The sequence below is a fragment of the Trematomus bernacchii genome, unplaced genomic scaffold (assembly GCF_902827165.1).
Source record: "Trematomus bernacchii unplaced genomic scaffold, fTreBer1.1, whole genome shotgun sequence".
Taxonomy (NCBI): domain Eukaryota; kingdom Metazoa; phylum Chordata; class Actinopteri; order Perciformes; family Nototheniidae; genus Trematomus; species Trematomus bernacchii.
The window spans coordinates 1,878,545-1,902,368 of record NW_022988043.1 but is presented as its reverse complement, the minus strand read 5'-3'; the positions used below and the strand labels follow the sequence as shown (position 1 = coordinate 1,902,368).

The 23,824-nt window shown below is 40.1% G+C and overlaps 1 protein-coding gene across 6 annotated transcripts in view; it reads left to right on the top strand.

Annotated features, from left to right (window-relative positions):
• mctp1a (multiple C2 domains, transmembrane 1a) overlaps positions 1-23,824 on the top strand; it is a 127,083-nt gene that overhangs the window by 25,013 nt on the left and 78,246 nt on the right. For all 6 annotated transcript variants that reach the window (XM_034118744.1, XM_034118750.1, XM_034118747.1 and 3 more), the window contains exon 2: positions 19,464-19,584. In XM_034118744.1, coding sequence (XP_033974635.1) covers positions 19,464-19,584 — 121 coding nt within the window. The remainder of the gene's footprint in view (positions 1-19,463; positions 19,585-23,824) is intronic.

Sequence of the window (23,824 nt, the reverse complement as noted above, 5' to 3'; positions counted from 1 at the left end):
TGGCAGTTTAATGATTCGCTAGTGGATTTGTTATTTGCTAAACTATCTTCTGGGTGAAAAGAACTAAAAGTGGTACCAAAAATGATAGCACTGCTGGAAGTACAATTCACTAATGACACCAAAATCTATCGCTTCATCTGAATTTAAAGGACATAAACTATGTCTGTTTGTATCGGGATTCCCTTTTTGAGGAATTGCCTAACACAGCAAAGAAGCTAATTCAAGGTTATTTGCAGTAAGTGGAGTCATTAGATTCAGTCAATACAAGGCTAGCAGGCTGGGTAAACATCTTAAAATAATGCATGAATGCACCCAGGTTGGAATAATGGTAAGTTTCTCCTGTTTTTTTGTTATTGTGCTGCTATGGCTTGGATGCAGTAACAGTGTAAGCTGTCCCTCCTTATCTGCTTTAATGACTGACAGCTGAGTGAAGCAAATGCTGCTGAAAATCACTTTGTAAGGTACATGGCCACAGTACTGAGAATACCGCTTGTATGTAAAGTATGGATGTTAATACATATGAATGCAAGGTAGAAAATAAGGTGGGAGGAGAACATCTGTAAGGATAATTTGTGTAAGCAGCTATGTGTTGGTGGTGTGATCCTAGTGTCCTTGAGCAAGACGCTGAATCCCAATCACCCCTGAGGGCCAGCGTTGGGCTCAGCGATGTGTATGTGGGTGAATGCAAGGCACTATGTAAAGCACTTTGGAATAAAAGCACTATACATATTTGCTATCCATTAACTCTTTGTAGATTATAAGGTTCCTCTTATAAGTACTACTACTGCTGTCCTGCCATCATATCCTTTGTGCCTTGTATACTTTGCATCTCCATTCAACCTCCTGTATGCCATATCACTCTCTTAGTACTTTTGGTCACTGTCTCTTAATGTTGTTCAATAAGGCTCATATGTAATCAGATGTCAATCTCAGAGGATTAGCTAAAATAAAACCACTACTAACTAAACATCTGCAGATGTTTGAAAGAGCAGCTGGTAGCGAGTTCCTGGTTGTGCCCCTGTTAACATTTTGTGAAATTGTTGAATCTCGGAGGATCAGCCAGTCGACAGTGAGCATCTCTGCACAGTTCTGTGTGTGTGGATGAGAGGGTAGGGGAGAAAGAGAGGGAGAGAAATCTGCAGAGTTGTCATGCTGAGTGACTGCCTGTGGGGTATGCAAGAACCTCACAGCTGGTTGTCCTTTGCTGTGTGTGTGTGAGTAAGGTAAGGGGGAGCCGTTGTGTGTCTCGCTCTCATATAGAAGAGTAAGCCAGCAGCAGCAGCAGCAGCAGCAGCAGCTGTAGTACAGTGGAGCGAGCTCAGTGTCTGGATGTTAGCGCTGCCTCTCTCAGCTGCGGGACGAAGCCTCACTGTAGGTATACACACATGTACACCATGATGTTTTGACTGTCTACCCGCTGTTTTTATAGCATGCTTCTGTTTTCTGTATGCTGGTGTTTCTTCTTTCTTAAACATATCAGTGTATTGAGTGTCAAGGTGAAAAGTGACTGCAAAGGAGCGTTCTTTTCAGTTTGAGACAGTTGAGTGGTAAAGGGATTAAAATGTGCATCTCATCTGCAAAATGTTTCCATCCATTCAGCACGTTCACTAATTTGCATGCAGAACATATTTTCATAACATTTTTCCATAAACCTGAGCACCTGCTTTTTGCACTTAGTGTCACCAATAGGCACTGGCCATCTTCACACTGTGTGCAGGTGTTATTGTGATTTTCTTTGCGAGTATGGCGGGGTGGCGGTGCAGTGGGTGGGTCATTTCCAGTTTCCAATAGTGTGGAACTTGAGCTGGCTACTAGTATGTCATGACATGGGGCTGTTGGTCAGATACCAGGATGTGAGGAAGAGGAGGGGTATGTAAAACACAAGTGCAAGGAAGAGAGATGCAAATAAATAAGGACCCCTTATTCAGAAATATACGGAGTGGTGGTGTTGAAGGCAGATATCCTCTTTCCTGTACTTTTATCTTGACCAGAAGAAGTGTAGATTGACATATATTTAAAGGAAAGCAGTCTCTTCAGCCGCAGTCTTGTTCCCTTAATTCCTGTTTCAAGGATGGGTGCTGAACGTGCTCAGAATGAGAGCAAAAAAGCTGCAACTGGGGGAGAGGCTAGAGGGAAAGAGAGATGGATGAGAAGTATCCAAGAGAGTACAATTGAGGCAAGGTGAAAAAGAAAACCTAGGATAAAAATGACTTTAGAAAATATTATAGCAGGTCTAAGCCTGAGGAATTATAAGGAGCAATGGTATGATAAGAAGATGGAAGGGAATCTATATCCCCTTATGTTCCTCTCATCAGAGCCAAAGCATCCTGGATACACTTCAGGGCTTCTTCAGGCACCGTCACATTGCTTAAATACAATTTATATACATTTGTCAAGATCAGTTCATGGCAACAGAGCATTAGAGAAAAATTAAGTATTTTTCTCATCACTCCACAAAGTGTTTGTGTCATCTAAAAATAGTACAAACAAATGTTTTAAAGAAATGACTGCAGGACAGAGGCAACTTGTGTCAGAATTCCTGAATAGTATGTATTTTCACTGCTTGCATACCCAGTACAGTACATGCATATTGCACAATAAGAACTTCTCCTTGGAGAGACTAATGTGTCTTTAAAAGAAGGAGCAGCTTTCACAACAAAGTCCTAAAAGTCATTCACCTGGCCATGAGAATTGTATGTATTTCTTCAATATATAAATGATTCTAAATAAAAGCCAACAACAGAAGAAGTCTGTAAATAGACTTGGGGAAAGATGTGAAATCATAATAGGAAGATGCCATTGTTATTCTTTACATATTATGATATATGATAAACTCATTCAAGTGTATGTATCAGCATCATCCCCACAGTGTGTAGGATTTAATTTCATTCATTTTATAAAAAATACTCAGGCTTGGAAAACGAACTATGTTTATAAACAACCAGTATGGGCTGCTATATTACAACATTCATCAGCCACTTATGCTGCTCTGGCTTTTAAAATGGAGTCTCCACATTTTAAAAGAATCCCAAACTCTGACCGATGGCCTGTCAGCGTATCTAGCAGAGTTTAGCATCGGCCAACAGTCGCACCACTTGGCCAGTGTAAATGTCCCTGAGCTGGAGAGCAGGACGATTACTCTTGGCTGGAGTTATAGATTAGCAACAGTTGCACACTTCGCTTTGCACTTTGTGAAAGCTCAACATAAAAAAATAGCCAGAATGCTTCCCTTGTTTACTATACCATTAAAACTAAAGAGAACATTGCAAGTAAATGTAGCTCTCTTTGTGGACTTACTCATTTCTTTGTGTGGAACAATGACTTTTATCTTTGGGTGAACATTAGCTGTAACCACCTTACTCTGTATGCAAATAGAGCTACACAGTTTTGTTATGCAACTCCCTTTTCTTCATTACTGTTCTACATCTATGATATTCACACACTTTTCATATAGTGACAAAAACTGGCATTTCTCAGAATGATCTTTCTCATTTCAATGAGCTGCACAGTCTGATTTGAGCAGTTTTCCAGGCCTGTGTACTGTCTCTATGTATACATCAGATAAACTCTCTCAGTTTATATTGCTTGCTCTTCCTTTCCAATGTCTATGTTTCAGTCTGTTTTTTCTTATCACTTGGTGATTCATATCCATCACCTTCTTACTGTAGCAATACCTTTTACTCCTACAATTCCTCTAACCTCTCAGCTTCCATTTTGTTTTAGCAGAGGTAATGGTGTGAAAGGTACACACTCCTGTTATTTTGCCAGTATGTTTGTTTGCCAGCTTGAAGATGGTAACACCGTCTTGATCAAAATCATCTCCACCGTGTGTTGGGATGCAAGTACAAGACTGGCACAAAGACAAACAGCTTGAAGTGAAAATCAAGACATGTTTAGATTGGATATTTCTTGCATACTTTCTATCCATTTACTCTCCATTCCCACTGTGTCATCAATTCAGAAGGAAATATCTTTCTGTAAATCGTTGGTTAATAGATGCCCGGATTGATGCCAGCCCATCTGGTCAGCGTTCCTAACCTTTTCCACAGCAGGTGGTGCTTTAAGATCTATTCATTGCGCTAAATACTGCTGCTTCCTATGTTCTTTACAAATAATGCTCCTCCATAACATGTAAAGCTTTCACAGCATTTAGTTTTGAAAGTAAATGATGATTCAGATGAAACTCAAATTAAAAACTGTATCTATGTTATGCAGAGAGTCTTATCTGAGAAGATGCTGTTCCAGCCAGATCTATATTTCAGCATCACGACTCAGACGCCGAGGGAACGGCTGGTGCTGCTGCACTGCTACTGATGAGAGGCCATGCCTTGTCACACATTGTCAATATAATGTTGTGGGTGTAATTAAAAGGGGAGCATCTCATAACACATGGCAGTCTGCAGCACAACTCAGACAGTTCCACTCTGGTGGGGAAAAGGGGAAACATCTGTTTAAGAAAGTAGTAAACAACAACATGACAGAATCTCCCCCATGTCCCATTAGTATAACAGTTACAAGGTGCAACAAACCACAAGACAAAAAATGCTAATGTCAATTCTGGCTCTACAAGCTTTTTCATTCCAGTAGGCATTTAAATGGTTCACAGGGGATCTGCAAAACACCGGACTGCATTGGAAATTAGATGATAATGGCCTTTTATAGATTCCCCTCCTCTTTGAATTTGCACCATCTTAAAGGAACATGAAGTCTGAGCTGGTTGCTAATTATGACAAACAGTAGTACAGGTTCATGTAAGGTATACTGGAACAAGCGCTGCTCGATGTTAGGCATGCTCACATCAGTGCATCTTTAAACATCATAACATGTGAGTTATAATTAAAGTGGACCTATCATGCTATATTTGAATAATATAGTATAGGACCATACCTACAGTATATAAGGCATATTTATACTTTTTTTTTTTCAAAATACCAAACAGATCATGCATTTTAGCCATGCCTCATTTCGCTCAATTTGAAAATGTTTAGCCCTGTTTTAGCAAGGGCTGATTCTGTGAGAATAGCACCACCTACAGGCCTGGCATATGTACTACAGGGTCTCCAGCGCTTTCGAACGGCAATGGCCGTGGCTGTCTCCTCCTGATTTGTGGAGTTGGCCCAATAGCCGTAGCGCCACTGTCCTGACGTCAGGACAGTGTTCAACTCTGGATCAGTTTTTATCAGATCCGTTGCAGCCCCTTTTTTAGAGATTTGGGTATGGAGGAAAATAGAGAGGGTTGTGTTTTCTGACACTTGGTGAGTTCCCTGGAACACCGGGGACACATATTCATGTATAAAAGATGTACAAACGTGCATTTTGCATGATAGGTCCCCTTTAAGTTATTTATAATTCTTCAGTATGCAAGACGTAGCACATAGTTGTAATAAATCACAAACAGCAAACAAGCCACAACAGGTTGAATCATAGGGGCTTCAGCATTACCTAAAGGATGATGATTCAACTGATGATAGTATTAGGAGTGGTAGGATAGTAGCTTGTTTAAGAAAGAGCATGCCTCTCTTACATTACTAACACTACTTTTAGTATCCACATATTCATTGAGTATGGAAATGGCACGAGTGCATATTATAGACATCCTTTCCACAAATCAAACTTTAGTGGTTTAATTTCTGACATTCATTTTTGACACTCGTATGAGGTATTAGTGACAGGATGGCATTCAGCATTGTAATAATACATCAACAGGGATGTTGTCACATGCCAGTAACTCATGTTGATGAATCAAAGGAGTAATGCTTCTATGATTCCTTGAAACCCAACTCTTTATTCTCAGTGCTGTTAGTGCGTGGGTGATGGTGATGTGTCATAAAAGCACATCAGCAATATTTTTGGGCTGGTTCTGTTCTACTGTAAAGTTGCTGAGGCAGCAAAGGAAGGCCTGGGTCGACGTGTTCCTGACAGATGCGCTCCTCTCTGCTCTGTGCTGTGTGTGTGTGTGTATGTGTGTGAGGCGTGTCAGCGGGATCTCTGACTGGCGTTGACGCGATTCTGGTTGGTTGACAGTTTGGGCTAGCAGCAGGGCACCAGCTTGCCTGACTGCCATGTCAGCAACACTCGATGCTCCCTGCTCAGTTTGTCATCACTCTGAATTCAGTGTTGACAAAAACATGGGGGAAACCTGTTAATGCTCTGCAGTCTGCCAATATAAAATACTCATTTAGTTTGAGTACCAAAAAGTTACTTGTCTGTATGTTTGTCTGTCTCTCGACCTGTCATAATTTTGCCTCTTCAACTACTCTTTCCTGTTTCTGTTGTTCATGCTGTCACTGTCTTTTTTTTTTAACTGTTTGCTCTTTCTTGTTCATCAATGAAAACCTCATCTTTCTCTTACAAGCTGCTATTCTTCCTTTTTCTCTGTTAAAAGCTCTCTACCTTTACTGGCTCACTCTGTTCCCCCCTGGTCTTCTTTCACCTCCTCCTGTCCTCAGTGGAAGATGTTTCCTCTTCATTATTTATGAAGAGTGGCTGTGTTGTGAACCTGTCAGTTGCAGCAGACAAGAGTGCTGTTTCTGTAGCGTTAACCTGCACTGAATTCGAGGAACATTTATGTCTCATATGTTCTTAGTGAAAACATGTACCTATTAACGTCCCTGTGAATGTGATTTATCCAGATGTCTTGAAAATCGTATTTTCTCTGTGGGTTTTATTTAAAATGTACTAGACATTTTTATATAAGAATAGTGAGATAATGTGGTTTCAGTGACAGGAAACTGTAACAACAGCTAAGGATCCTATTTATGATTAGGACAAAGGCATCACTTAATAAATCCAACCGACCACCTTATAGAAATCGACTTTACTTCATCTAAATTTCACCATTACAATGTATTCAAACAAAAAGCTCTCCTGTTAAACTTATAAACAGGTTTAATTAGTTTACATTTAATTTTCTAGTACAAGGAAACCATGTCCATATAATAAATAAACTATATTGACACTAACTTGCCCAGCACCCTACTGCATAAAGTTCTAACAAGCTGAATAGATGAAATGTTTTTAACCAAATGAAACTCTTAAAAAGGTGAAATCTCACTTCATAGACTGAACTACTGAGTTGCAAATCACAAGCCAGAGGGGACAGGACATAAAACATGAAAAACGTAAAACAATATTTGATTCAAGTAAAGCCTCATTACGCTCCATTACAGCAGTAGACAAATAGCTCTTAGGGCTGGCGTGACTCTTCAAAGTCATCGATTACAGAAATACGATTTGCATAATGTGCGTATATTAAATTAATCTGTGTCACAGCAATCCTTTTCAGTTTTAAGTCAGGTGTTTTTCTGATTAGCCACCTGATGAATAGTGTATATCGTCATTTTACATTTGTTCATTAGAGAGTATAAAATATACACACACACACACACACACACACACACACACACAACCTAATCTTGCTTATCATGAGATTTTCTATGAAAGAGGCTCTCTCCTCTTCTGGTCTCCTCCTCATGCAAAGTATATGGTTTATCCTCATTAAAAAAAGTGGGCCAAGCCACAGAGCTCAGCCCTGACATCTGGTCAACTGGGAGGAAGGGTCTTCCCAACACAGCTGGGGGAAAGGATGGAAAGTGGGTTAATATGCTGGGTACTGTGTCAAATGAAAAGTTAGTTACTATCCTTGGTATGGAGTCAGAGCTCTAGATCAGAGATGCACACAGAGGGCAGCTGGGGTAACACTAAGAGAGATCATGATGAGGATTATGATGATGGTGATGTCTAGAATGTTAGAATGAGCAGAACCCAAGGGCTCTGCTCCTTTGTTCCGAGTCTAGTGACTTAGTGAGGTCTAGAGAAATTGATTTTACTTCCTCCTCTTTAATCTCCTATTCTCCGTCTATTTATCTTCATACCACTCTCTCTCTCTCCTATTTTTCTGTCCCATATATCTATATTTGTTTTAAAGCAATAATTGTTTATTGGACGTAAACCAGGCTTCCGACTGTCCCCCAATTCCCCTTAGCATTCCTGCACTGTAAAGGGAAAATGTTACATAATAATCACAACGTGTGTTGCTTTTACTGTACGCACACTCAAGCCTAAGGTTCACTGGGTGGATAATTGTAATGAATTCAGACAAGTTGTCTACCATTGCTCATAGAGATCGTGCCAGTCGTTTAAACTGGGTCTCTCTCGCTCCGTTTATACGGTGCTAATAGACAATTGATTTGCTTTAAAGGGGACCTATCATGCAAAATGCACTTTTGTACGTCTTTTATACATGAATATGTGTCCCCGGTGTTCCAGGAAACTCACCAAGTGTCAGAAAACACAACCCTCTCTCTTTTCCTCCATACCCAAATCTCTAAAAACGGGGCTGCAACGGATCTGATACAGACTGATCCAGATTTGAACATTTCTCTGATGTCAGGACGGAGGAGCTCCGCCTATATGGCCAACTCTCCACCTATCAGGGGAATGAGAGGTTGCCGTGGCATGGTAACAGCATGGTAACAGCATGGTAACATGACGCTCGTAACTCGGCCCCCTCCTTTGCAGGGGGGCGTGGTCAGCTGCAGCGCATGCAAAGACAGGGGTGGAGGAGAGCAAAATAGAGCGAAATGAGGCATGGCTAAAATGCATGATCTGTTTGGTATTTTGAAAAAGAAAACGTATAAATATACCTTATATAGGTATGGCCCTACAATATATTATTCAAATATAGCATGATAGGTCCACTTTAATATATCATTATGATGTTGAATGCACAGTGAAATGGTTTTACAAATAATGACACAATCACAGTGTTGTTTTTTTATATTAAGCTATATAAGTGTACAAAAACGTGCTTCCTATCAATACTACCTTTGTCATTGCCTTAAAATTGGTGTTGTTGTTGTTCTTTGGTCTTCCTACATTTGTTTTCTGCTTTGGACAGTAGTCAGGTTGTTAGCTGTAGCAATGTTGCTAACATAAACAACAAATCCATCTGCTTGAAAATCATTGGACAGAAAATATGTTATCAATGTCTCTGTCGCACAGTGTGAGTGGAGAGAAATGCAGTGTCCTGTGTTGTTGATAGCTCTAAAATAGAAACAGATCCGGTTGTCTTTGCGACAGCAGCACCATCAATAATACCATAGTTAAAATGCGGTCTGTTTCCGCTATAGACTTTTACTTGAATGTAATAACTGCAAATGTGTGACATAGTAGTAAATGTATTTCAGACTATCACACTCATATAAGGTGCTATATTGTGATTGATCCAATCACACATTACATTTTTTAATAACTTAGCTTCGTCGGTATTTAGTTATGTGTGTAAACATACATACTTAATCCCCGTTCAAGCGTAGTCTTAAGGCCATGAAACGTTTGCTATTTGTCCAGCAGCAGTAAGCTCACCGATGCCCCCTGGTTATAAAACTCTGGGGTAATAATAATAGGCTTTGACAGTAATGTATGCAGCGCTCCTGCCACTCTGAACTGGATGTGAAAAACAGATAGTCAAGTCAGACAAGTCAGCTCAGAGACTTCTGTCCTCAGCTGAGTCTCTGCCTCACCGTCTTCATCTGCAAATACTCATGTATGTGCAGGCTCACATCCGTTTGAAGGTGCATATTTAAGTCCTTTTTAAGTCTGTTAGGAACTGCTTCTGAACGCAGAGTAATGTTGTTAATCTCATCCAGATGTGTCACTGCAGAATACCTTAATAATATCAGACAGGTGAGGAAGTCTTGTCTTTGATGATCAAGATCAACAAAATACATTGAGGGTAATTGATGTGCGGATTTAGGCTGCATCGCTGTCCATCTTTATTACAATATTTTAACCAAAAATGCATTCCCACTGTACTCTTCAATGTCACTGAAAATCTATCTTTGGTATTTCTCTTCCCTCATCAGTCATTGTTCTTGACACAATGAGGCTCATGTCTGCCAGATTAATGGCAGCGGTTTGTTCTTGTAACAAAAAGAGATTACTGTTTAGTAGTTTAATGACTACTCTAGAAAAGCCATTATTTACTTAAGAGCCCATTGGGTTGTTGGAAAACATATCGATATACCTTTAAAAGTCCACATAGCTCCCGGCCATACTTATACCAGAACCTGCCTTTGTAAACAATAAATGCATTTAAATCACAACAGAACACTCCTTCATGTTCTTGCTGTGGATAGCAGCCTTTTTTTCAGCTGAAAGTGCAAAAAACGTTCAATGGTTCAATGTGCTCTCTCTTGAACTGACAGTGAACAATTTAACTATTTGTCCTTCTCACTCACTGCATCATTGTACTTTTTTATCGTTTTTTTAATAGTTTCACTGCTTTCAATCTGTTACTCTGGTTCTCCATCGCTGGGTTTCTCTCTCCAGTGATCATGAACAATTTATATTCTATGAAATATCACCATCTGGGCTGTTAAACTCTCTTATAGCATCAGAATAATGATAGGAAAGTAGATTTTGACATCTCTCTCAGAACAATCTGTGACATTTAGACGTTAATGTGGGTGTAATAGTAAACAGATGTCTGCAGTGCATGCAAAAGACTAAATTATGTCTTTCCCCATTGACAGATTCAATATTTATTTATGTGAAGTCTGGCACACACTTCAAGGTGTTTAAATAGTTTATCACTGTTGATGCATTTCCTTATCAGGGTTTTAACTGTCACCTATTCAAACACATCAGTAAGTGTTATTAGCAGCTGTATCAAGAGACTCATCCCCGGACTAGCTTTATCTAAGACGCTATAAGAGAAAGTCGAGGGGTTTGCTCTTTGTACAGTGCACGGCTAGACTGTGATTAGGAAAGAACACACCAAGAGACCTCATTATCCAGCTGAGTGGCTGTTGGCAGTCTACCTGCCTGAGCTCTGCACTGGCTGTGTTATGTCACATTACACATTATCAGAGTGAACATATTCAGGAGAGGAGGATCAGTGATGGCCCTGAGATCTGAGTATTTAATGGAACAGCTTATTTGGCTGGGAAAGTTTAATGGAGAACATTTTCAAGGCTTTGTGACTGCCACTGTGTGATAAGAAAGAGATATTATGTGCTTAAGAATATTCTATTTGAACAAAAATATAATATCGTGCCAATTTCTTTTAGATAACATAGAGTCTCAGATAGGGCAGTGAGAAAAGTGCTTTGGTTTGTGATACTGCCACAAAGTCTGACTGAGAGGAAGAGAAAACTAAAGAGAGCAGTAGAGAGTAGATGAAAAGAGGCCACAGAGAAAAATGATGATTCACTAATGATTGATGAATCAAGGACTTTATTGAGTTGCTGATAAACTACTTCCATCTGTGACTAAGGGCTGGCTGAATGGAAAATATTGCTCAATCAACAATGTGTGGGTTTTAAGTTCAACATTTTTTGAGTTTAGGTCAGTTTTTTTAAATGGGAGATACACAAAAAGAAATATTTAAGATATTCATACATTTCAGTGATATTTATTAACTTGATGCTTACACATACTCATGGTACATCATATAGGATTCAGTTCTTTTTGAATCAATTCCTTTTAAAGGTATTTATTCCTGTGTATTACGCAGTCCCTGTTACCACATTCACACTCATTTTTTGGCTGAGTGTTATTTTTAAATACACAAGAAAGAGAGGCTTTTAAATCTAAAAGTGGCAGTTTCAACTTTCATAGTTAGACATCACTTACTTGACTTCAGGAGATACTGTCAGTGTCAGGAGGGTCTTGAGGGAGGAATATACTGTACTGTACTGTAACATACAGCTGGAAACAACCTCAGCCTCAATCTCCTTTTTTCCTCTATTCGCCTCCCCCATATGTCCTATAATTAGATCCAGTCCATGAAAGATACATTTCTTGCAATTCAATAGGCCTCCCTGCCAGACCTCAAGAGCCTTCCTTTCCTTCTGTATGTGTTTCAGTGTCAATGCACTGCCTATGTGTCAGTTACTGTATGTGCCTGTTCATCTTTTAGTAAGTGAATATGTCAGAGGCTAAGGGTAGACATAGCAAAGCACCGCAACCAGGGGAGAAGATTGGGTCACGCTCATTTTCATTAAAAATGAAATTAAGTGTTTTGTTTTTTATCAGTGTAAGTAATGGAAGTCAAATTAATGGTTCCTTCACGATTCAAAGGCTTTACCAGGTGTTCCTGTCTCCTGTTGTTTATTCCCTGTGGGTTAGTGTGTATTCTTCTTGTATTAATATGCAAATTGTGTGAATGCATCTGTGTGTAAGTGTTGCATATTAAACCTTAAATTATCTGTTTGATGGATGACCGCATATCCGGTGCAGGCAAAGCTTGTTAAAAAGGCTCTGTGGCTGGAAAATAATCCATGAAGGAAAGTAATGGGATCAATGTATCAGGCAACCAGTCATTTACACCATTTTTGTGTTCATTGAAAATTACGAAAGATGAAATATATGTTTAATATCTATCTGGGCAGGGGATTTTGTTGTAATTGCATAGCAACACCCACCCAGCATCTTATGTTTTCAGGTACAAATCCTAGATCCATGCCTTCAAGGAAACAAACCCTCAGAGAGTCAACAAGTGATACAGTCTTCAGACTATGTTCAGGTTCTCCCAGCCTCCCCTGGTAGATGCATGGAAAGAATACTTTATTATTTTCTTCCTGTGTTTTCCTGTTTTTAGGCTCAGTTGCATTTTCTAAAGCATAAATACTTTTGCATTTATGTTTGTATCAAGACATTAAAGAAAACAATCATTACAAGTCAGGGGGCAGAGCCATTGAAATACACATACTGTAGATTTAACTGATGACCCTGACCGCACCTTCAAATCAAATCAAATCAAATCAAGTTTTATTTATATAGCACATTTATAAACGATTTTTGGTCGAGCCAAAGTGCTGTACAATTAATAAAAATACCCTACAGTAAAGACATTTTACAGCTAATACAACAGCACAGTTTGTTCAGAATATCAGTATGACAAAACCACACCCTCTGTCCTTAGACCCTCACATCGTACAAGGAAAAACTTCCGGAGAAAAACCCACAGTTTAAAGGGAAAAAAATGGGAGAAACCTCGGGGATAGCAACAGCGGAGGGATCCCTCTCCCAGGACGGACAGACGTGCAATAGATGCTGTGTGTAAATCGAAGAGATAATACGTTTTACAGCATAGGTAGGTAGACCGAATGTTATGAAATGCATGTGTCTATAATAAGAAGATGAATCCACGAGGATGTCAACAACAATCCTGTGGGAGCCATCAGGGAAGCAGCATGACGAGAGCCAGGCAGGACCGCAGAGACAGGCCCAGCCACGACCCGAAGTCCATGACATAATCCAGAACTCAGGATAGAGGATCCAGGGCACAGGACCACAGCAAGAGGATCAGCCTCGACTCCGGATCCCGGCGTAGATATAGACACAAAAGAAGAAAAATATTGGCTGGGTTAATCGGAACATGAGAATACACAGACACAGACAGACAGAAGGAAGAACAAGCACTCCCTTAGGATAGGTTAAGGGAAAAGGGTATCAAGTAAGAGAGTAAGAAACAGAGGTGGAGAGGCACATGCAGGGAGCAAAGGCCCCACTGGAGCCTGAGTTGGAAATTGGTGAGAGATAGGGAGGTACGCTGTGTCTACGAATCATAACACTCCCCGGCCTGCCTAAGCCACTCTGCAAACCTGTTTCCCTCTAATAAAACCTCGAGAGGTTAGAGAGGGAAAAGGTTTTGGATAAAGAGAGGATAGAAAGAATCGATTACAGGAATAGAGAGTATGCTTTTTATTAATTCTACCGTGTTGTGTCATGTCTATTTATACTGTTCATGCTCACTGCTTGTAGCACTTCGGGATTTGAATTTGAATATGAAGTGCTTTATAAATGGAACCCATTATTATTATTATTATGAGAAGTAGAGAGAGACAAGATTTAGAAGAATAAGTAGTAGTAATAACCTTATTTTTCAATATACGATCCAAATTTTTAGGATTTAAGTGAAAGAGCAAGGACCCAAATATAGGTGAAGATGCACCAGTATCTACGTCAATGCAGTCTTATTTGATTATTATATCAGCTATAAGCTTTATCAAAAAGGAAGGTCATAAGCGTACTCTTAAAACGGAAAGGCTATCGGCCGCCCGAACACGGAGAAGGCTAGAAGGCCAGAGAGAAGAAATGAGTTTTAAGTGTCGATTTAAAAACCCCTAGGGTCTGGGCCGACCTCACATGGAGGGGCAAAGTATTCCAGAGCCTGGGGCCCGCTGCTACGAATGCTCGGTGCCCTCGGGTTTTAAGCCTGGTCTCAACAGCAGCTGGTCAGCCGACCTTAAGGCTCTGGCTGGGGTGTAGCGATGGAGGAGTTCAGCTATATAGGCCGGAGCCAGCCCGTTTAGGGCTTTGAAAACAAATAAAAGGAGTTTAAAATCTATTCTGAACCGAACTGGAAGCCAGTGCAATGAGGCCAGAATGTCAGTGTGGCTTAGCGTCATGATTTAGTGATCATCCATCGCTGTGCCGACCAACACAACAGATGAAGTGCATCTTTCAAAAGCCACAGATTAATTGTTGTATTTAGCCGTTCACCACAGCTGAAAGATCAGTGACTGATGATTGCTGACTTGTATTATTATCTTTTGCACTTAATGGAATTACATTCATTGTTGGATCGATTTAATAACCCAGCACTCAATAGGAGATCAATTTTAATTTAGGAGCCTCATTTACTTCCTCATAATGTGGTTTGTAGAGTTGTAGAGCAGTTATTGTCCAAATCATATTTCAAATGATAACTCATGCTCTGCTTTTGGCGTTTAGTAGCTCGTGGCTCTTGGTTTTCGGCAAGTAGTATGAAATTATCCTTGTATATGAATCTGTTCACAGCACACCATTGCAGCACAAGTTTACTGTAAGTCACCATTCAACTCGCTAAAATGTAAACATTATTTAGGTACGTCTTATGCAAGTCAGCCATCCATGCAAAGACTCACAAATCAATCTTTACTGTAAATGGATAATGTTTTTCTTCCTAAGGCAGTGTCGTGGGCTATAATCCTTTATTAAAAAAATGCTTTGTGTTAGAGATCCTACCTAATATGACACTCAAAAAACTAACTAAAAAAGCTGAGAGAGGAGACAATTATAGTTTTGATATGTTAGGTAAAGCAGGATGTGGCATCTCTACGAACAGAACGAGAACTGTCACAGTGTCCCTGTTAATGAGCAAAGCAGGAATAGGTTATTGTTATGCAGGAATGGAGGTGCAGAGCCTGGAAATTACCTGCCATCGCTGTGAGAAACGGGAGTCTGGCTCCAAACAGTGCCCAGGGCTAAATACTGGCTTCCTCCTCCATTAAGACACCACTGTCATGACTTCTAATCCTGGATAAGAAATATGACTGGTTGAATTCCCAGAAGGGAAGTTTTCTTAGCCGTTCTGTTCCTCAGCCGTTTGCCCTTTTAAATGTAAACTTTCAGAAATGTCTCCCAGTAGGCTGTTCTTTCAAGCAGCAGTCAGGCTTTAACTGCAGGGCTCTGCTAAACGTCTTAGCAATGGCAAAGCAGAGTCCTATAGTACAACTCTCCAAATAATGTCAGCGTAAGCCATAACCTATAGTTCACTCTGGGGGGGAAGTTCTGATTAGAAAATGAATTCAAAGGATTTCTGCGCCATGACTGCAAAACCTAGGAAACCTAGAAAGCTTTAGCTCTTATGATGCATCCGTCAGCACATTTGGACATGCACCCTTCTCTATTGAAGAAGTCTTTCCTCAAACGTTCTAAATAGTATCATATCACCTGCTCAAAGATGACGCATTAATATACAGAACTTTTGGAAAACAGGAAGTCGGGAAATCGAATGGAAAAAGTCCTCCCACCATGCCAGCAACATGGAGCTCTGACTTACTCTCAAGTACATGGCACCTAATGAGTAGCGCTAATATATTTCACTCAAAAGCTTTTGATACGACAACATTATCACCTTTTCTTCCCCCTCCGAGGGTTTCCTTTGTAGAGGTTGGTTAAACCTTTCACAATTGGCTATTTTAACCTAACCTTATGAGTGCCTTTCTCAAGAAGTGGAACGTTATGAGTCATGTTCTGAGTTGTGAGTATATTTTTTGGTGAAGAGCCATTAGTGCCTGTCCACAAAAAACACTGTAAGCTGCCAGATGACAGTTTCCACATTGCCACGCAACACTTGCTTGGTTTCCTTTTTTAATGAGTCGTTAATGTGCCAAAACACTGAAGATTCAGAAGCAAAATGTTGACCTAAAACTAATATTAGAACAGAAAGTTTTGGGTTCAGGGCTTTGAGTTCAAAACTAAAAAAGTTGTTGTTACTTTCTCTTATATTACATTTTATTTAGTATGTAGAATTGTGTTTGTGTGTGTGTGGATCTTTGTGAGTTTTATAGTATTGCAGCGTATCTTTGATTAAAGTGCAGGGGACCAATAGATGTGAGGCGGTTTGACTAAGTAGTTTTTATTGCTTCATAAGAAGTCCTGGAGCAGAACTAATGCGCATGCAGTATATCAAGATAATCTACACCTAAACCTCCTGTGCTCTTACACTCAGACTGTAAACAGTAGATGATTGTGTCTGGCTGGAGTCTGCTTGTGTGACATTTCTTATTGAATATTTATTCTCATCTTTCACAATTGTGATTCATCATCTGTCTTTGTTATTGATAAAAGGATCAGCTTTCCTGTCTCTGATTTATTGATGATTACGCTACACATTCAAACAAACATAAAGGAAAGGGCAGACGCACGCACGCACGCACACACGCACACACACACACACACGCACTCTTTTAGGCCTGCAATCACATTCAAACAGCCCCGATGAGCATTTCCATCACTATTTGCAATGCAATGTCAAACTCTATTCATCGCATCAAAGTAGTCCTTAGTTAATGGAAAAGGAAATTGGTATTGATTGACATTGGAATGGATTCAGTCGGGATTTAGACAAATGGTTTTTCTGCCAAATGCTAAAGGCTTGTATCCAAACACACAGAGCACTTTCCACCACAGATCTCCTGGGATTATTTAAAGTAAATTTAAAGTGCTCCGATAGTTGAATCTCTCGGGATCCGAGCCACATTCGACTGTACTGAAACTCCTTTATTTATATTGTGCTGCTGGATGTTATTCATTCACAGCAGACTTTGCTTATAAATCTTTACATTTGGGATTGCAATATCATTGGTGCACACATCACAAATGAAAATAGTTGGTTAAACATTCTAAGATGTGGCTTTTTTGTTCACATACCTTTAAATTGTCTTGTATATAATGGCACTCACAGAAGTATACTTTACGCAATTCAATTGTAATGAAGTGTAGGCCAAATGGGAACAGACATACGTCACACAGTCTGTTGATCTGTAACGTCTCCCTCTGCCAGAGAGTTTGTTTCTGTCTGGGACGCGAAGGGGACTGAAAATGAGGTTATGGTTGAAAATGTTTGGTTCTATCAGCCTCAAGGAGTCACTCATTGTAACACAGAGCAGGTGGAGTGGGATGGACCTTGGCTGTCCTTTCTCTCCCTGCTCTCTTCTCCTTTTCTGTCACTGTAAAATGTGTGTGTAATCTGTCTTTAAAGTGTGTTGCTCACTCAATAAATGTGCCGTCTTGGTTAAAATATTCATTACAATTGTGCATCTTTGCAGCAACACATTTGGAACAGATGTAGGAGTATATGTTATAAAATGTAAGGCATTTTAAAAAGTACCAATATGCTACTACATATTTGCCAACAAAAAGTGGATTCAAACCATTCAACTAATGTTTTTACAAAGACTTGAGACTCTAAATGGAACAAGTATGCTGAATCAAGATCACCCTCCTTCTCATACCAATGAGCTTTGCTGCACAACATAAAGCAAACCTGGTCTTAAACGGCTTGTTGTTTGTTTTAGCCTTCATTGATCCTCTTGTGTACTGTCCTTCACATAAAAAAGCTTGCACTTGATCTGCAAATCCATTTCAAATATCATGCTCTGTATAATGTTGGTGTACGTCTGTGTCTGTTGTGGTACTGTGGGGAATATGCACGATAAATACTAACATTCTGAAAAATACTACTTCCTAATAAAGATATCATACATCTGCAACAGACGATATAAAGTCATTTGAACTGGCATTTTCTGTTGGCACAGTGTGTTGTCTGGGGATTTCCATCTTTTTTTAATCGCTGTGTGTTATGATGTGACCCGACTCGACATTGTGTTGTTCTGTGTGTCTTTGAGTCACTGTTTGTTAGCTGCATTCATAGATAAAAGGGCTTAATGTTACATGGTCCGACCCTCGAGTCTCCACACACAGTCCAATTACAGTGACTTAAATGCACTATTGACCCCAGGTTTATCCCGTCCAAACGCAGCTTTAACCCTGTTTGTCCCCGAATGCTCAAGTTGGATTTTTCCTGAGTTTGTTGAGCTGGTGCACTTGTTACCTAACAGATTACATTTAGTTTTTTCCTTTTCCCAAAAAGATTGTGTCCATTTCCTGTTCATTCTGTTTTTCGCATGTTTGAAAGAAGGTGCTGTCAAGTTAAATGTTTTTTTGGGTTGAATTCAGATGTGAGATTAGGGTAGATGGTCAGTTTATTTTGTATGGCAGTCAGCAATATTCTGGAGGGAGATGTTATTGACAACTAGAGGAAATACTAAGGGCGTATTATTAGTAAGTGTGCATTTTAAATTACGGAGTTAATGGGGATTCTCCTCCTGGGTCTTCTGTCTCTTGTTTTTCCCATTAGCATCCTTACCCTGATTAACTCAAAATGTGCTCTGCCCGCATGCTCCTCTATAGTTGGTTCTAATGTTAGCCCTGGTGGTCTCTAGTAGCCTCCCAGTGGCCCAGTAGCATTTTGATGCCCTTTTTTATATAGTTATTCTTAGCCTTGTTACAGAGTATGATATCTGGGTAGACATGACAGGATGGCTCTCGCACGTGTTGGCTAAGGGAGTGGAGAGATGCATGAGGATCAGGGAGAAAGTTGAGAAAGATGAGGGAAGTAATGCAGCTGTAGTGGATTCAGTGCTTCATAATGAGGCTTGCTAATGGCCTTCTAGCTCCAGGGGCACCAGGGTCCGAGCCAGTGGGGGATTCCTGTCAGAGCAGAGTACAGCACTGACATCAGGGCTACAGCGTGACACATGAGGCCACAGAGATGACCCCTTTCAACAGCCGGACACTTAGATGATTCCCAAGGAGGGGTCGCATGCTGGAAATGAGTCGTTTTCAGAATACACATCCAACACATATTATGTAATGTATTGACTTTCCAAAGGCTGAGAATGTTCTCAGTTTACCTTTCCAGATGCTTTTTACCTGTAGGCATTTTTTAACTGCTGAATTTGATTTATTCAGAGCATAACGATTCTGCAGAAAAATTCTTCTCTCACATTTTGGAGACAAAAACAAAACATAAGCTCTGTCTCTTTTAAAAATGACAATTCTACACAAAGGGGAACTGTACTGGCGTGCCCGTGTAACATAACTTATGTAACTTTACCTCTCCACAGGGCATCAACATCGTGGGTCCTAGTAATGCAGAGCCCCCGCCACGACCTTCTAGTCCAGCTATGTACCAGCTGGATATCGTCCTGAAGAAAGGGAACAACCTGGCCATCCGAGATCGGACCGGTAGGAGCTCTTTTTATTCCTCCTGTCAATTAATTAGCATTGAAGTTTATGTGGGAAAACGGGTGGACAGCATTATCGAGCCTCTGTCTAGCCCTCCGAATGAAAGCTACTCTCTTGGTCTCTGTCAGCTTCTCACAATCATTTTGCCTCTGGCACGGGCAAGGCAGCAACCATTCTGTACCTTATTTCCTTAAAATTGTATCCTCTATTTATCCGTTATCTTTAGGTGCCCCCTCGCATTTTTATACACTTCTCTTTTTGTCAATGTCTTTTGTCACCTCTCTTTTTCCTCTTCTCTTCTTCTTTTTCTCACATTTTGCAGTCTTTTCTTATTTTTCCCTTATCGAACTCCTTGTAGGGTTTTATTGAATACATACATCTCGTCCTCACAGCTCACTCAATTGTCCATGTGTGAAGTGAGATGGAATTACTAGGAATGATGCGGATCATTTCCTGTGCATGCATGAAACAAATTCAGTCTCTGCTTAAGCTAGAACTTTGTCCAATTTGGAGCCAAAACTGAGGAGTATGATCTCTCCTGCAACTATTTCACCTCCCTACCCCATTGGCAGCAGGATCAAGGCTTTTAGTGCATGTAAAGACTATACAGTATTGTTTGTTATCTCTGCCAAGCATCATGTGTTGTGTGTGTGTGTTTGTGTGTCTGTCCACGGCTAATCTTGCCTTGTACTGGACCCACCAACCTAATATCTTTGCACATATATGACAGTATGCTTAACGACCTATTGTAGTTTCAGTCATCCACAACGTTTTTGAGAAAATTATTTGATTACCTTTCTATACCGCCAATGGAGCCACAGGGGGCCACAAGTGATCAACATCTGCTTCAGCTGGAGTCTTGTTTCTGCCTCATACATGTGTATGTCTATATGTGCATTTTGTCATAAATATTGAATTACTTACTTTCAAGAACCAAAGTTAGAAACCCCAAGAATGTTGAGTTCAGTGCTGAGGCACTCCATTACGGTTGTAAAGGGTCAGTGGAGCAGAAGCAAACATGTTTTTGTAGTGCTATCGTGTCGTACAATATATTGCATGCACCTGTTTCTCCCAGTGTAAGATACAATTGTTTATCTCTTTGAGCAAACATAAAATACATCACATATTAAATCACTCAACTTAACATTGTTTCTGGCTCTCTAGAAGGATTTGAAGTGCAGGATAGATAGCCCTCTGCCCATTGCGGAAGCTGCCTGAACACATCCTGTATACCTTTCAGTTTCTGTCAGTTATGTCTAGTCGAAAGACCGGCCAGCAAAAATAAGCAAGGCCTGATATTTTCTTTATAAACTCTCACAGACAATGGTTCGGAGATTGACGGATGCAGGCGTCTCATTAACATTGTAGCAGTCACCATGTGGGCGGATGTGAATATGCTACCCTGCTCCCTCCCATGCACTTTGCCTGTCCACCTCTCCACCTAGTTAATGAGCGGTGAGGTGCAGAGCGCACCTGTCTTGTCCTGAGCCCATCAGGACGGCTCATTATAAAGAGAGGGAGGAAAAGAGACACAGTCAAATAACAGAGAAGTATAGCGGATTCATTCAAAATGAGCAATTATGGTTTTATAACAATCAGTACTGTAACACATGTTGCTTTGTCACACATTGTTCAGAGAAGACTTGTTAATATTAATATATTCAGCAGTTGGTGCCAAATCTTGACAGGTTTGACTTTTGGAACATGTAGTTGCTTCTGTCTTACAGCAGACAGACACAGGATTAGTGTGATTTAAGCTAGGCTTCCTTCTCAGGTATGTAAGCTGGAGAAGAGCTGGGTTTTTTTTTTTTGGGAGAAGACATTTAGTTTAGGTGCCAATTTATTTAGAAAAGCCCAGACATGCATTATAAATGGTACAGATGGTTTCCAGTGTTGTTGCAAAACTTTTGAGAAATCTTTCCAACTGTGAGCTGAAAGTAACGCCTCAACATGCAGCATGCATATTTCATTCTTAATTATGATATTTACGAAGTTATTGTGGCATCAAACCAAATGTCTGATTTTCAAGTCTGAAATATTGAAGAATACTGGGATCAACAACCAAACTTTAAGGGAGACTTGAGTTTACAAGAAGCAAACAGAAGCACACAGCTAGCAAGCGTTTGTTACCATACTGAAGCTCAGATACATGTCTTACATTGATGTATGCACCCAGAGCAAAGAGTGACAGGCCGTACACAAAGGAGCGATGGGGCCTCGGTGACAAGAGGCATCAGGTTCATGAGCGTATTATCTTCCGTTAATGTCCCCGTCAATAAAAGTCCTATCCGATCCGATCTTGACAACATGTCCATAATACAATGACACGGTGTAAATCAGAATGTTCACCAACCTTACGTTTTTATTCTAAATATCTTCTTACATGTGTGGCAAAGGATTCTTTCTATAATTCACACAGGTACTAACCTTTTCCATCTCACATTACATTGTCTTACCTTTGCTGAAATGGATGCTATTACTGCCCTTTTGTTATTGAAATTGGATGCAAATTTTAATAATTTAATGATTTCCTCCTAAATGTTGAGAGAGTCAGAGTTCAGAAGTTTCACGTTGAACCAAATACCATCTAATATGAACATTTTCTGACCCACACCCTTTTTTCCATCCCCTTTTATGTTGACTTAAAGTGGACCTATTATGCTATATTGGAAAAAATATATTGTAGGGCCATACCTATAAAAAACATGTCTGGGAAGTTTTTTGCTTAAAATACCAAACAGATCACCCATTGTAGCCATGCCTCATACTGCTCAAACCCCTCTTTTGCAGCCCTGTTAGAGAAACGCGGATTTTGAAAGAAAAAAAGAGGAGGCGGAGCTAATGCCTGATCAGAATTCTACGGGAGATAAAGTTAAATTCTCCTGTGATAAAACGCCATCCTGTTCTAAACCACATCAAGGATTATTTCTGAAACAGTATGGAGCTCAAATGCTTTTTCTCTTGCGGGTTTATCACAAGGTGAGTTCCTTTTTTATTTCCTGCTTTTTAAACACATGTGCTCTCCAGTACATGTTAGCTCTGAGTGTTAGCGAGGCTTGCTAATGTAAACAAAGACGAGATTACGTCTAAAACACGTCAGGCATTGTTTCTGATAGCTACTTTCTGTGGGTCCGCCGCCGATTTGACGTCATATCGGCAGCAAATCTGTATCCGCTCGTTGTACACCCGTTTTTAAAAGATTTGGGAACGGAGGAAAAGAGAAAGGGTTTTATTTTCTGATGCTGCGTGAGTTCCCCGACACACCGGGGACACATATTTATGTATAAAAGACATCAAAAAGTGCATTTCGCATGATAGGTCCCCTTTAATATAAACTTGAAGCACCATAAAATGCATCTACAGTACATACAGTTGCTCACCTGCTAGCAATGTATGACGTTTTTGTCTTATGCATGCTTCTGTAACAACATCCAAATATGATTTACTCATATTTCATCCGATATCCTGCCAACTTATTTAGCTTATTAAGCAGTTTAAGCTCAAAGCACTTCAAATAATTAAACTACTGTATTCATGAAATATAAATTATCCTCAGAAAACCCTCTGCTCTAGTTGTCAAGAAACATTCCTGTTCCTCATAAAGCATTTTCAGCTCTTGTACCCTCATGCATTTCTGCTGAGCATGCAAGTGCTGTCAGATTTAGTGTGAGTTTTCAGTGCTTAGAGCACGGGGTGGACATGGGAGTGGGCGACAGTGCAGACACTGACATGCCAAACTGGAAGACCCGTGTGTCGTCATACCAAATGCATGCGTCACCATAGGATGGTATTACAGTGTATTTCACAATCCTACAGCTTTTACTGAGTGGGAGCACTGAGGATAGATTCCCTTGCTTCTACTTGAATAATGTAGAAGCAAGGGAATATGTCATTATGCCAAAGGTTCTTCCCATTTATCATCATAAGTTCGAGTTAAAGTGCTTTTCTTACTGAACACAACATATGCTTATACGCAATGGATAGCATTTGACTATATAGGCACCTGTTTATTATCTGTTTGTCTTCATCTGGTGCTCCGAGGTTGGTTGTTTTAGGTCAGCCATCACTGCTGGATATGAGTATGCAGATATCACATACACATTTCTGTGGTTTAAAACAAACAAGAGACATTTTGCAGCTTTTCCGACACAACCAAAATAATTGGCTGGCATTGTTATTTGTCTCTCTTCTGCCTGCACACACTATTTCACAGTTTGTCGCCCAGGAGTGACAGACAACA